At 41.9% G+C, this 15,159-nt stretch overlaps 1 protein-coding gene across 2 annotated transcripts in view; it reads right to left on the bottom strand.

The window, feature by feature from the left end:
* The window catches only part of cacnb3b (calcium channel, voltage-dependent, beta 3b), a 19,718-nt gene extending 4,640 nt beyond the window's left edge, over positions 1–15,078 (bottom strand). The window contains exons 1-7 of one of the 2 annotated variants that reach the window (XM_020620392.1): positions 14,650–15,078; positions 2,985–3,104; positions 2,709–2,831; positions 2,460–2,581; positions 2,167–2,219; positions 1,553–1,572; positions 1,245–1,325 (exon numbers count right to left, since the gene is read on the bottom strand). In XM_020620392.1, coding sequence (XP_020476048.1) covers positions 1,245–1,325; positions 1,553–1,572; positions 2,167–2,219; positions 2,460–2,581; positions 2,709–2,831; positions 2,985–3,104; positions 14,650–14,688 — 558 coding nt within the window. In that variant the 5' untranslated portion in view covers positions 14,689–15,078. Of the gene's footprint in view, positions 1–1,244; positions 1,326–1,552; positions 1,573–2,166; positions 2,220–2,459; positions 2,582–2,708; positions 2,832–2,984; positions 3,105–7,245; positions 7,422–14,649 lie in introns of those variants that run through there. The other variant, XM_020620383.1, reaches the window with a different exon arrangement.
* Between the last annotated feature and the right edge of the window lie 81 nt (positions 15,079–15,159).

The raw sequence follows: 15,159 nt of genomic DNA, 5'->3' as shown, positions 1-15,159 counted from the left end.
CCAAGAAAAGACGAAGCATAGAGAAAGAGAGTAAGAGGGAAGGAGAGAAGGTGGCAGGCTGGAGCATCCACAAAACACATCACCAGAGCGATGCATAAATATTTCACACACACTCAGAACAAACAGCTTGGCACACAGCCTGCACAGTCACACAGAGCAAGACAGAAAGAGAGCAAGACAGAAATAAGATGTTAAAGCACAGAATCATTCTGTTCACTTATGTGCCTCACATTTCAGCCTCTTCATCCACACTATGATCATATACAGTGACTAATGCATATATGGGCATACATGCAGTTCTGCATCACTCAAAATGGATATAAGATTCCTGTTGTGTGTAATATAATTTCATCAGGATGTGACTGTGGTGTTTAGTATCAGTGTTAATGGGATAATGGGGGTAAGAGTGAGTCCTGTTAAATCATATCTGGAAAGTCTGTTCTGGACCAGAAAATGCAATCCAGATTAACCTAGACCTAACAAAGGCTAACAAAGAACAGACCAGAGACTGTGCTGAAGCACACCATTATTTTTTTTATTCATTAATGCCTTCTGAGGCTACATTTAGGTACAATGGTGCTTTGAGCTAAATGTTTATGACAGCATGCTAACATGTGGCACTGCTAATGTGCTAATGTTCAGCAGTTATAATGTTTACCATCTCTGTTTAGTGCAGTAAACACCTCAGGGAGATGATAATTAATTAGTGTCCCAGGTATTTGGTCATAAACCAAAGTATTACACAAAATGAAAATTTGACCTAATGATGGTGCTACATGGTTCATCAGGAGATCACCAGTTCATCCTTGGGGGGTGGAGGTGGGGAGGAAATGAATGTCTGTCCACCTAGTAGTTTTACACATTCCACTCAAAACTACAATTATCAACCTCGTGGTGGCACTAGGGTAAAAGTCGAGATCGCCAAAGTCAGTAGTGTTCATCCTCTGGTCACCATGAATTTCTGTGCAAAGAATGAATGGCAAGCCATCAAAGACAAGTTGGACGATTTCATCTCTCATAATTCATATTTAGTAATATGAAGTAGTTGACAATAAGCCCATGAACACTTCTCATAAGTTATAAGCACTACATGTTTGGTAGTTTTAATTGATGAATGACTTAAAGCCATTTTTTTTGATTGACTAATTGATTAAATAATTTCAGCACATACTCCATATCTGACCACATCCAGGCACATAAAGGAGAACCATTTAGCTGAAGTGTGGTACTGATGATTGTCTCACCTCATATCCTTTCAGTGAAGGACCCACCAGCACCACTGGCCGCATAGAAGGGACCACATCATATGGAGGAACATGTTCAGTCTGCACAGGCCACAAGCACAGACATGGTGTGGAGTTACACAACATGTTGTAGCAGTGAGCTAACAGCAGGTAGCTAACACAGTCCTCTGAATTTGACTAACCACGTAAAAAGCCATAAAATGCACTAGAATGTATTAAGTGTGGCAGTAAACTTTAAAGTGTTGTTAAATAAATATATGTAAAATGTAAAGTGATGCACAGAGGAAGAGGCACAACCGAAAGCATACCTGTTTTTGCTTCTGTTTAGCTTTCAGAATAAACAAAACAAACATTAGGAAAGAAGGAGAAACACATTCCTACTGCAGTAAATATCTGAGTGTAAGAGTGTATTAACAAAGAGAGCATGCATGTCATATTGAGCTGAGGAAAAATACATTTACACTGTGGCCCGTCAACAAACTATACTTATACTATAAATGCCCATAAAGTGTTGCCTGTGACTGGTTAAATGTCAGGTCTCAGTTTCAGCTGTTAGAGGTGATTGATTTAGAGGTGGAATGGTTGAGTGGTGAAGGCATCACATTTCTGCACGTTTGTATTCTGCTTGTTCAGCAGCTGCTTGAAAAATTGCGCATACAGTCTCCATTAAAGCCAGATTTTGTTGCACTAAGGAGCATTGTGGTTCTTGACTTGCATGCTCTGTTCAGCTCTGTGGGTGTGTGTGTGTGGGGGCGGGGCCTCACAGCCTCACAGTCTGCATCAGCCCATGAGGTTATGCTGGGTGACGGTTATAGAAAGTACAGGGTATATTGCTTCTTAGGCTCTGGGACCCTGTAAGAGCATGCAGTCCCAGCAGAGGCAGAGCAGACAGACACAGCAGGATGTCTCCGGTCTCACTTACCTGCAGATGGCGAGGTGGACCTCCAGCCTCCCGATGAAGCATTCCCTCCTTTCCTGTGGAGCAACATAATGCAAAACTTCATTATGCACGAATCCCCTCAGGAGGCAATTTGGAGAGGAGGGTTTCCAAAACAGAACAAAATCTGAGCAAGAACTAGTTATGTCACCAAAAAAAGTTTTCAAAGAGTGTGCTACTGTAGACATGAGGCTGGTGGAATCAGGGCAACAGAGGGCGATAAGTAGAGGAGTGATAACAGAGACGCAGAGATCTCTCTGAGCTGTGTGACCTCTGACCTTGCTGCTGCTTTCTGCTCTTGTTTTATCCTCATGGCCTCCAGTTTTACTGGGCTTGGGATGAAAGTGATGTCTGCCCCTTCCTTCACCAGCCGACCAATCCACCAGTCATTGTTGTATTTCTGCACAACAATGAAGCACGCACCAGAAGCTATGCTGTAAAACATGCTGACATGGATCACATTTTATGATAATAATTAACAAGTGGCTGTGACTGATGTGAACATCTTTATGCTGAAAGACACTCACCTCTTTTATGTGCAGAAAGTCTTTGGTTTCAAAGTTAATAGCAGCACCTTGGACTGGACAATCTTCATCAAGAGCCCCACAGTAACTGACATTGGTTTTCACTGCAAATGCTACAGGTTTAGACTGTTGAAAGAAAAAGAAAACATGAAATAATATAGATCATAACATTTAACAAAAATGTGTAAATAAGAAATGTGAGAGCACTTTACACCCTCCTCCTCTGGAACTGAAGGTAAATATATGAAAAAGCTTTGACCATTGACCCAAGGCTTTCACCTTGGCTCTCTCCAGCTGTAACTGAGCCTGGCGCTCGGCTTCACGCCGAGACGCCTCCTGGTCCTCCTCTAGGGACAGGTCGGAATCAGAGGGTCGACTAGTGTAGGAATCGGCTGAACCCTGAAAGAGGACAGGAGAGGTGACAAACAACTGGTAGCACTGGTAGATATGAAATAAATCCACCACGGTACAGCAATTCTTTTCAGAAGCATTTTTGTTACATATCTTGAATTTCTCTTTTCATCCCAATGGCAATGAATACATTAAATGCACTGATAACATTAAAAAAAATTCTGTCATTTGTGGCAGCAGCAAGGCTGATAAAAGCCTGACTAATAATTTTACTCATCCCAAGCAAAACCATTGCATGGCCAACTGTCTGTCAACCTCAGCGTGTAAGTAAAAGTCTCTCACTGGGTGTTGCAGTCAGATGTGTTACCACTCTGTTTTACAGCTAAAGCTAGTGAGCTATGGAAGAGAAGGTACCTACAGCAGCTTTTGCTTGCAAACAAGCCCCTTTAAGACATGTGGCCTTATAGGTAATGTTGTTGTCACCAGAAGTTGCTACCTGCGTGAGCAGTATGAAGCAAGAAGACGGCTGCATGGAACAGACTCCTTTTACATGCAGCCAGACAGTAGTCAGCTCTAGTTGTATAGATAGGATTGTAATACAGTAAACTGGGCATCAAAGAAAACATGCAATGTTCGTGTTACCAAGATGACCTCCCTCTTCACCTCTCTCTGCCAGAAAAGCCTGGATTTCTAAGGCTATTTACCAGCTATGAGCCACAGCTAAAGTAGTTTAGCCATGAACCAGAGGTCCCCTACTACAGTTCGAAACCGCAAATCTAAAAAGAAGTTGGACGCTGCAAGAAGTAAAACCAGAATTAACATAGGTGTGGTTTTTGAACAATGGTGACAACTGAGCTTTGTTGGGGGGGGAGCACTTGTTATTTTCCTGAAAACTGTAAGTAGTAGTCAGGCAGTGCGCATCGTGTTTTGGAGGAGTGGCTTTGGAGAGAAGTCAGAACAAAAGGGTGGGATTTCTTCTTTCAAAATCAAGCTTCCTCTTGCTGGTTTTTCCAGGATCACCAGCCCTACCTTTAACACCTTGAAGCAGCTGTACAGAATTTCTCATGCTGTAGATGTTGACTTAAGGCAAATTGCTCTGATGCATTTCCAAACAGATCACCCACATCTCCCTATGTCTTTCATCCTGTTCAACCTGCTTGAAGCTGCTTGTATTTCCTGAAGCCACGTGATCTAGCCTGCAACAATGAGCGAGTTCATGCAACTCTCCAAAGCAGCCCTCTCAGGGGAACGTGTGCAACCACATCAACAACCAGCACAGCCTTGTTGTCCATTTATCCACTCAGGCAGGCACACCACAGGCTGGCAAAAGTCCAGAGACTTCAACCAGGGAAACAAAGACACAACTCTAACAAGACCATTGGTAATATAGGATAATGCTAAAAAATAAAAGGATAACACAGGACTTCAGATTTGGCTGTACAAACAAAGGATGTGGTGTAAGGAGTGTCATTAGCAAATCTATCTGAACACATAAGAATAAAAAGAGAGTAAATTTTAACACATTATTTCAAAATATCTCTCATATACATACCGTTGGGTATGATTTACAGTGAAACTACATAAAACATTTACTTTGTGGCAACAACCTGCTACTTAAGAACAACAATTCATTGCAGAAATAATCCAACTGCCCTTCATTCAGTAGACACATTGTTCTAAAATTGTAAACTGAAATGGCATTTCAATTTTGAAAGAACAGTTTTTGAAATAAGGAAAAATAAACGGAATTTTCAACATTCAGGTACAAATCACAATTCAGTTGTACATACAAATCGTAGTTGACAATATAACATATAATTTAAATTTATTTGGCCTGTACCATAATTCTTACACCTTAGAACGTGTTTAAAATTCAATAATAAAAACAAACAAACAAAACTGACTCTTGTCTATGAACCATTTTAATGGAAACTAATAAAAACCTCACTGGAGCCACAGACACTACAGAGAGATACACAACTTCAGTCCCTACTTTACACTTAAATACACATGTAAAGTGATAAAACGCAAAATGCATCCCTCAGCAGATCCTACTGTACATTTTTCCTCCTTTTCCTTCTCCAGGAGCTGCAGTCCAAGCTGGTTGCAGGGCTGCAAGACTCTACACATACCGGCAGGAGCACTTGCATCCGGCCAATTGTTTCTCCACAATCTCATTATTCTTTTAATATTTCTTTGCTCTAGCTGTCTCCTCTTCCCTCTTCTCATCTATCATCCCCACCCCCCTCTGCATTTCTCACTGCCACCCAAAATAGAGTTAGATGAATCCAGTGAAAAGTTTGTGGGTATCATTTAAATATCAAAGCCTGCCAGAGGTGGATCAGAATCTGATGAGTCTACCAGCAGAAAAAACAAAACCTAATTAAAGCACACAGAGTTCTTCAGATGGATGAAGAGGCCTGATATTCAGAAGTACAGACTGTGTCTCTTTAGGACAATATATCTATCTGCTGTCTTCAGCTATACTGTCACAGCCACATATTGTTTTGACTCGATGAGGGCGAACTATAGCAAAACTTATAATGGGCACAAAAATATCACCTGTATGAAAATACCACAAACACGTCTGGGAACTGGACAGTGACAAAGTGTGTTTGTCCTTTGCTGAAGTGTTACACTGCTCTGCTTAAAGCTACATGGACTCCCATAAGCTTCAAGGATGCAAAATTGGCAAAGTTTCTTTGCTGTTGGCTTGTTAGTAGTGCAAAACCTGCACGTTTCCATGACAGATGCAGGCAATCCGACACAAATGATAATTTGCAATATCTCAAAGTAGCCTCCACTCTTGTTGAGTGTTGATACTGTACTCTGGGGTTCGATGATTACAGAAGAGGCAGTCCATGTAATCACTTTATTTGTGCAAGTATTTTGTTGCACTGTGCTGCTCCCTTCTACTGACAACATATTCCAGATATTTAAATACTACATTTACTGTGGGAGCTTTTAATGCAGACAATTATAGAATGTCAGTGTTTTGTTAGACTGCAAAGAAACCTCTGTATTTTGCTGTGAGGTGACAGTGCTAACCACTGCATTATTGTGCTTCCCGCTACAGAATCTAAATGTATTCAAAACTTTAGAGAAAACACAGTAACTTAGTAAAAGTCAAGCCATATCTTCATACTCTGTAGTTCACAAACTCACCCTGCCTCATTGCAGAGCTTTAACTCTGCAAACCCTGCTGCTCACTGGAATCAATAGTGGAATCTAATATATTCACAATCAGTCAGGTCTCAGTGTTGGAATAGCAATAAATTGTCTGGCAAGCTCACAGCGCGTTGTGTTTTCTGGCTGTCTTGACTTTTAAAACTACAAACAAACACCCACTCACACTGCAGTTGTCTTTATAAAAGCAAGTTACTAAGAGACAAGGATGATAACAAGAAATTCCATACGCACTTTAAGTCCTTTTAGAGGCTGAAACTTGAGACAGTGATACTGCAGCAGCTGTAGATTTTCACCAGCAGAGGGAAGCATGCACATTATGAATAACGTGCTTTATTAAAGAACCAGCCATGAATGACACTCATGATACAGTGACAGCTAGTCACCAGTTAATACTTCACCTTCATTTCTGAGTTGTAATACAGATGAAAACGTGTGAATTTGTTGTCAGTGTAAGCAGATATACAAAATATTTATCAAAAATTTTCCAAAAATCTGTATTATATGCATTTATGAAATTTCAAACTGGAATCTAAAAGGCTGTTGTGCACTTAAGGTAAAATAGTTAGCACAATAAAGCAAACAAAACTACAAGTATGAGCTTTATTAAAGATATTTAAAGGTATGACTCCCTTAAAAGACAGGAGATAAGACTTTACCAACAAAACAGACAAAATTCATGACATTCAACAGATGGGCCTCCCTGTGAGATACATGTTTAAAGCAGAGATGCAAAGCAGCCTATGTAGAGTTGAAATAGATAAACTGCATGTGTACAGTGCCCTACAGTGTGTCCAAAGAAGATGAGGAAAAGGAGGGATGGAGGAGAGGAGGAGTGGGGAGATGCTGGCAAAGTGAATGAACCAGACTTCTGCAGAGACAAGAGTGAGAGGAGAAATTACAGAAAGAAGAAGATGTCTCAGAGCAGACAGATGAGCGACTGCTGGATGAAGAGGCTGCATGCAGAGTGGTTCAACAAAAAAGAAGAGCATCAACAGCATACCTTGTTACAGATGAGTCCTGTAGCACTTGAGTCAGAGGCAGACATGATTCTGCTGCCAGCGCTCTCTTCCCCCCATTGCCCAGAAAAGGCGGAGCCCTCCTCCCCTCAGCCACGTGGTTACAGGGGAGAGAGAGGGAGGCGCACTCAACCTAAGTGCTTCACAGCTGACGTTGCTGCACTGCCTCAACAGCCATTCCTTATACAAAAATGATGCCCTGACTGCAGCACTGGTGTGTACACACCCACATACTGGTACAGTCCAGTGGGTTTCTTCCGCTTCGAGCCAGCCTCATATAAGAAAAGGAGCTTTTCTCTGGTTTCATACATCCTCGTCCCCTCCCCCTCCCCCTCCCCCTGCCCAATGCCTCAAATCTCATGGATCACTCCAGCATCATAAGATTTTTCCACACATTCCTCTTATGCCAATTCCCACATTGAGAGATCCTTAAAAGTGAGGTAAAATCATCCATTTCCATAGGCATGTTAGTCTGGTGCTTACGCTCACACTAGGCACAGATAGAATGACTTTAAATAAGACAGAACAAAGACTAAGCAGTTATATAAGCTATGATGATATACAAATGAGTCTGATTGTAGTTCCCTTGTCAATCTCTTTGCTAAAGATGTGACCTTTTCAACAGCAAAATGTAAGAAGGTGTGCAGGTATTGGAGGACAGGTAGGCAGACAGGGTCAAGAACATAAATGAGAGATGAAGGGGAACAGAAGAAGGGAGGCCTTTGCCCACCTGCCCGTCTGCCAGCCCTGCACCATCCTCCTGACAGAAAGGTAGTGCATGAGCCTCCAGTACAGAAATGCAGCGATGAGTCAGCAAGTAGCCATCAGATGTCTTATGAAGCCACGAGCGAGGCCTCTATTGTTGGAGATGGCCTTGTTGGCACGGCATGCCTACGCTCCAGGTCACTCTGGGCGAGGAGGACCCTACTTTGGCATCCATTATGCATCCATCCATTATTACGTTTAACAAAAATGTCTCAAAGCTATATTAGCAAGCATACAAACACACACATGCACGCCCATGTTATTCTAGTCAGGGTCACTAGTTCCCTCAGATACCTCTGGAACAGAGAAGATAGGGTCACAGTTTTCATCATTAGTGCTGTGCAGCCATTGTGTAACAGAACTCTTCAAACAGCGGAGGGAATAAACACAAGAGAAACAAAACAGCAAGATTTTTCTCTTAAACTGAGAAAAATCATGAAAAGTACATTTCTAAATGTTTCTCAACTCAAAGCCTTTGTCTGCTTTGTATGTGCTAACTCTGCTAGCTCCTTATATTGAATTGAAGTGAGAAAGACAGAACGATGAAGAGGGACCGATGAGTGAGAAGAAAACAGGGAGACAAGACAGAGAGATGAGGGGAGGGAGGGTACTTTCAATAGGACCAGGGAGAAACAGCAGAATCTTTTTCTTTTGTTCTTTTTTGCTGTTCAGTCAATCTAAATATAGGCTCCTCCCATTCCATACTGGGGAGAGAAAGTTCACTGTGTTCTGATGAATTCCCTCAAGAAAAAGCAAAGCAGATTTGGGACTGGCTCAGCTATATTCACCGATGCCAGATCGACCATCTGAGATGGTATATACTATGCTGAGACTACAGCATGTATACTGTCTCTGCAGCAGAGGTGCATTCTTTTTTTCCTGCCAAACAAATTATATTAAATATAGTTTTCAGTCCTTCTGGGAATGTTATACAGGTGTATACAGAATACATTTTATAGGAAACACAGTTTTCAGGTAGATTATATTCAGAGGCGTTTTTTTTAATTAAGGAAGTAAATGATTGCATTTATTTAAAGGCACTGGTTTCCAATGTTCAGCATCGACACATTTGTGGCCTGCCAAAAAAGCTGTTTCATTGCATTAAAACAAAACATAATGTGATGTGACAATTATGCTTCCTACAACACATTTGTGCTTGCAGTTTAGTTTTATATAAACCTAATTTCTAGGAGACAGGGTTGCTCTTCCACTGTGCAGACCTGAGACTAAGTAGGAACTGAGTAGCTATCTTAAAGGGACGTCAGAGAAGACAGAGATTTTCCCAACAAATCTGGTGAATTAAGGACACAGTCTTTACAGCCAGCTGCCTGTGTCTCCAACCTTTTGACTAGAGAAGAGGACTCTTACAATCTGTGTGCAGTGGCAGCTAAGGCAGCATTAGGTGGATCATTCAGAGCCAGAGAGAAGTTCTCCTGACAGTGCAACCAGAACACAGAAAAGTGGATCAATAGTAGAGCCACCCAGATTGATACTCCATCCTGTCCCAAGCAGCTCCACCCTGCTCCTGCTCTAATATTACCTCAGGATACTTTCTTCCTGCCAACAATAAGACATTTCAGACCTTGCGGCCTATAAATAAGCATTTTGAAGTCATTTCAACACATGCTACTCAGCTGCTTTCTTACCAAAGATACCGGGTCCTCACAATAAGAACAGTTGGCATGGAGGCTAAGGAACAGAGGGCACTTTGAATTAAGCCGATTACAAAGAGGAATGCTACTGATGCTAAGGGGACAATGCAATGACATATGATCAACTACAGTCAAGCTGCAGACAGCAGACGAAGAGAAGCACGAGGCTGCAAGCCTGCCTAGGACTCTATCTTTCATCTGCACTGTTGACTTGGTCTTGCCCACTGCACTGTGCATACTTAGGCTTTCATCCCCCAAGGATCCCTCAACCTGACTTCACCAAACTGCTTCAAAGTACAGAGAGGCTGGAGCTAACCCACATAAAGCTGAACCTTCAGTGTAGCACAGAACGGCACAGTGCTGCTACATCCTTCATTACATTGGCTGTGTTTGTTAGAAGTTGACCTGATTTAGGCTCTAGGTTTGAGTTAGGCCAGTGGTGCATCTTGATTAGTGTGCTAAGCTAACCGAGGCAGTTTTGGACTAATCGGTATGTAATGGTGCCCTATATATTTGCACATTCCAACTTTAGATCTAAAAACGGTTTGAGTCTTAAACATTTACAGTAACTATGCAGGGTTGGTTTGTCAAAATAAAAGTCATTTGGGCATGCAGACTGCAGGTGTTGCAGTCAGGTGAACCTGAGATGTTTAAAATAATAAAACAGACAGATGTCCTAGATAAAACCTGCCAACCACACAGATGTCATATGAAAAAATGGAAGAGCACTCTTTCATTCTGACTGTTTTTTAAATAATAATAATAAAAGAGGAAGGGGTTCTGAGGAGGAACTGAAACAGAAGGTGGAAATGGAGTCTGGCCTTCTCAACATTGCTGGTTCATCAAATTTAATCAAGGCATTGCACACTGATGCACCAACAGACACATATACATGCAAGTACACACACAAACACACAAAGCACTTTGCTCCTCACGGGACAGGCTTTTAGTGCTCTGTCTCATGCAGTATTTAATTGACCCCACAAAGGAAGCCTAGCAGTTTCAAATGCACTCCTTCCCCCCCAGCAACAGAGAAAGCACGAATGCCTGCGAGCATACCCACAGCTTCCCACCAATGCTCCTCTGCCACCCAACAGCGCTAAATGGCATTTTCTGCTTTAGTGCAACTCAGACTTTCCACTGGAATATCAGCACGGAGGCAGAAGAACTTGGACGTACATCAGATTTGTTGAAAATACTCAAATGTAGATGATAATTCTGCCATGCTTCACTCTGACAGCCACATACAGTACATGCTTAAAGTTTCAATAATAATTATTAAGAGCACAGTTGAACGATTTCCCTGTTTCCATAAAGTTAACCTATATCTGATCAGGTATTATTCTGAAGCATGTACAGACATATTGTTAGGTTTATAGTAGCAGCAAAGAGATTATATGCAGAACAGATAGCAGCATACTTACTCAGTTGGAGGTAGGAGAGCACACTCCCCGTCTCTCTTGCTCGGTACCTCTGCTAGTCAGTCATGGTGTGTTCTCTCTGTTGGTTACACTGAACCCCACCCCCAATCTCCACCATTCTCAGTACACAAGCCTTTGCTACGTCAGTGAGGCTCTATCTACCCTGCATCTCATATCTCATCCTACCCACCCTCTCTCCTCCTCTCCTCTCCTCCCTTCATCTCTACCTCGCCTGACCAATGGGACTCTGTATTGCAATGTTAAGTTCATTCAGGACACCGCTGTCGCTAACAAAGTGATCATGTGAAGTTTAATGGCATTGTCTTACGCTGTCAATCAGGTTCATAAAATGTCTCACCAAGCCACACTTTCTGATGCATGAACTCTTACAAGCAAAGAATAATAAGTAGCATGAAAATATTTATTTCAGTCATTTTTTGGGATTCTTACAAACACTACATGGCTACAAGGATAACATACCTGAATAAAGAATGTGGGCACTCTGCCCTTACATATGATTTTATTAAAACCATGGGCAGGCCAGGCATATTATACCATCGCAAACTCGGAAAACCCATTTTAGTGGATGTTTATAGCCTAAAATATGATGCCATACTGTTGCATTTACCTTCAATTTAATTGGAGCTCTTGCCAAAACCTTGTAAAATTACCCGAGGCTGATTAGGTGGACAGTGGTGTCCACATACTATGTTGTTAAACTCACAAACACAAAGGCAAAAGCACAAAGGGGAAAATCGGCTATTTTAAAGTCCTCTCACACTGTCTTTTTAGCTGCTGTGGATGTCAACATGTCAGATGTCAAAAGTTTTGAGGCAGGAGAAAAATCTTCTGGTGTTATGTTGTCTCTGGCATGTGGAGGTGTCCCCAGTGTAGGCCTCTGTTGACTGCATGTGTTCTGAAGCTGTCATGCTTAGCTGCGCTCTGACAGCCACTCAGCAGCTGGGTGGACAGTATGAGTTACAGATGTGTGCAGATGTAGATGTGAGAGACTTTTTTTAATCGTACAAATGAACCAAATATCTAAAGAGAAGAAGGATGTAACTCTTCTATATGTGTTAATTTGTGCACAGAATGCATTGCATGAGATACAGTGTAAAATAAACAATGTGTCCAAAGCCAGACCAGTCTGACACCATAAAGCCATGACTATGGTAATGTAAAAATCTCGAGCAAAGTTGAGATTCATAATTCATAGCATAGGCGGATGAGAAGAAGCAGAGGAGAGAGAGATGGAGGAGGCATTACATTTGAATTCTGTATGATCAAAAGATTTGAATAAAACATGAATGGATAAAGGTTTGAGAGATAAACTCCACAGTGTTGCAGCTTTTGGAGTTGCAGCCAAGCATTGAGTGCAGATGTCTGTCAGTCTGTCCTGTACAAAGTGCCTCTGTAGGCAGAGCTGCTGCTGGTGCATTATGGATGAGGGGCTATTTTAAGGCAGCAGGGATGATGCATTTAATTTCTGAGTTGAGGGAGACGGCACCTGGCTGCTGCCAAATCCTTTCATGAGGTTTGTACTTGTACTTGATGGGTTCAGACAGGCAGATACAGCATGTGTTCCCACACAGACCGGGTCCCTGTTTGAAGTACGATCACCAAGAAGAGAAAGGAGGTAAACAAACTGGTGGGATGCCAGTGATGTGGATCAAAGTGTCACCAAGCAGTGCTGCTGCTAGGGTTGGCTCCAGTCCCCCCACAACCCTCATTAGGATAAATGGTATAGATTGATAGATGGATGGGTGAATGAAAATATTCCCTATGCTACTAAAATGAAAATGTTTTTTTAAAGTCATATTTTAAATGCAGCAACATCCAAACTTGTTCTTAGTTTTATGCTACCAAAACTGCAATTGAAAATAAGATATCTGACAAATTGACAAGACAAGATTGTGGCTTCGTATTTTATGCATCTAAAAAAACTCTGCTCTTTAGAGGAAAAGCAAACACTCACTCTATTTAATCTCACTGAAAAACAAGTATTGAATACTTCACCAAATGGTATGAATCACAAAATGAAGTGACCGAGTCACTTGAAGCTTATTTTCCAAGAAGAGGTGTTTAATCTGAAGTGCCACGTCTGTCTCAGTGAGATGCTGTAGAGCCGTTTGGCACTCCACCACACAGGATGACTCTAGTGCAGACAGACTGACTAGGCCCCCTGCAGTTTGCCACTGAAGCAAATGATGCAGTCATCTTGCTACTACAGAGGACCATTTTCCAGCTGGTTAACACCGGTAGCACGGTCAAAATCAGACATGTTGACTTTTTAAGCAGCTTTAACACAGTCCAGACCCTCTGGGTGGGAAATGAGTTTACAGAGATGTAGATGGACACCCTGATAGTGTCCTGGATCAGGGGTTATCTCACAGTTTGTCAAAATTCAGCAATGTGTGTTCAAAACAGAAGGTACGTGTCTGTCTCTCTAGCTAGCAATCTAGCTTCTAAAAATAAAATACCTAGGAAAGAGTAAGCTAAAGAGAGTCATGGCAACCTTTCACTTTAAAAACGATTAGGCTGGTCAGTCTGAAAGCAAAACAGCAACAATGTCAACTCTCACTGCAAAAAATACAATCAACCTAAAAAAAACTGAACATGATGTTTTATGACTTTACACTGTTATTTCATCACACTAATAATATTGTCTGTTCTCCAGCTAAAATTGGATTATATTAAGAGAAAAGCATGAGATTACAATTTTGAACAAGTAGATGATTGTATGATGCACATGTTGCAATATCATTTGCAGCTATTACATTATGAGTTGTTACAGAGGTAACTTTCACTCTAAAGTCCCCATTTTATATTTCCCAGGCTCATAGCCTTTACACTTTTCTCTTTAGGTTGACACTCAAACCCTTTTCTGTAAATATTAACCGTTTTCCTGATGCCATCTTGTTGTAGTGTGTGCAGAGAATGTGTATAGTGAGAATATCATTTTAAAACGTGCTTTATAATTTCCACAAGTTCAGACCAATAGCATGTATGTCAGTCTCATGTAGATGTAAAAGAGAGGAAAGGTGACAGTTTTGTTGACAGTCTATTGATTCGGTGGTACAGTTTTGTCACACTCTGGCTACTGCATTTTATGTGACAAAGTGGTTATTATAGCTTAAGAACAATACTGGAGCTCATCCAGTTCTCATGGTAGAAGTAACAAACCTAGAGTAACAGATCACTGCTGTCATCTGTTGCTCCAACATCGTTTTAGTCAACATGATTACCCTGAACACGCTGCAACCGAGCTCATCCCTAATTTCTCCAGACTGACAGTGTACGGCGATGCTCCTGTACTCCGAAGTGAAAGCTTCCCAGTGAGGTCAGTCTGTCTAATTTAATTATCTGCATCCCACCAAGGACCAGCCTCTGCCGTTACCGGTGATGTTTCGGGGTACTGTAATAAAAGGCTACACGAAGCCTGCAGCTTGGTTTAAACCCCTTAACACGGCACATAAGCAGTCAAAAATCTCATTCAGCCGTCAATTACCCGGACAGATCCGAAAGAAGAGACAACTGAAGACAAACCAACCTCATTAAGCAGAAAGACGCTTGAATTGGTCAGGGACATCCGCAGTTTACGGGGGTTCTCGCTCACCTAAGCCCAGAGGCATCAGCTAAACGCAGGGCGCCGCGCCTCGTCCAAACGGGTCGGCTGCTGCTCGGCGCTTCATCTGGATGTGAAGCTTCGGCACCTGCGTTGTAAGATTTCCAGTTTTCTGGATTCACGGCCTGATCGTTGACTGCACACGGTGCCATACGCGCGGTGGATAGATGACGGCTTTGGTGATAAATTATGCAAGACCTGCACTTTTCACACAGCCCAACCCCCGAGGATTTCTTCTGGTCGGATTTCTACTTTAAAATGTGTTTCTATGATGGTAATGTAGGCAACAGCCCTCTGGTCGGAACTCATTCGCTGACACGTCTAGAATTTCACTGTATGGGTTTAAAGCTACAATTTTCACCAGTTTTACGATTTTCACCCAGTTATCGAACATTTTTACGAAGCAACTGTTTCGCTTCCAGCTCAGGTTCAGCA

This window comes from Monopterus albus, unplaced genomic scaffold (assembly GCF_001952655.1).
Source record: "Monopterus albus unplaced genomic scaffold, M_albus_1.0 scaffold6.1, whole genome shotgun sequence".
NCBI lineage: Eukaryota > Metazoa > Chordata > Actinopteri > Synbranchiformes > Synbranchidae > Monopterus > Monopterus albus.
The sequence above is the reverse complement of the archived record's forward strand: the minus strand, read 5'-3'. Positions and strand labels throughout refer to the sequence as shown.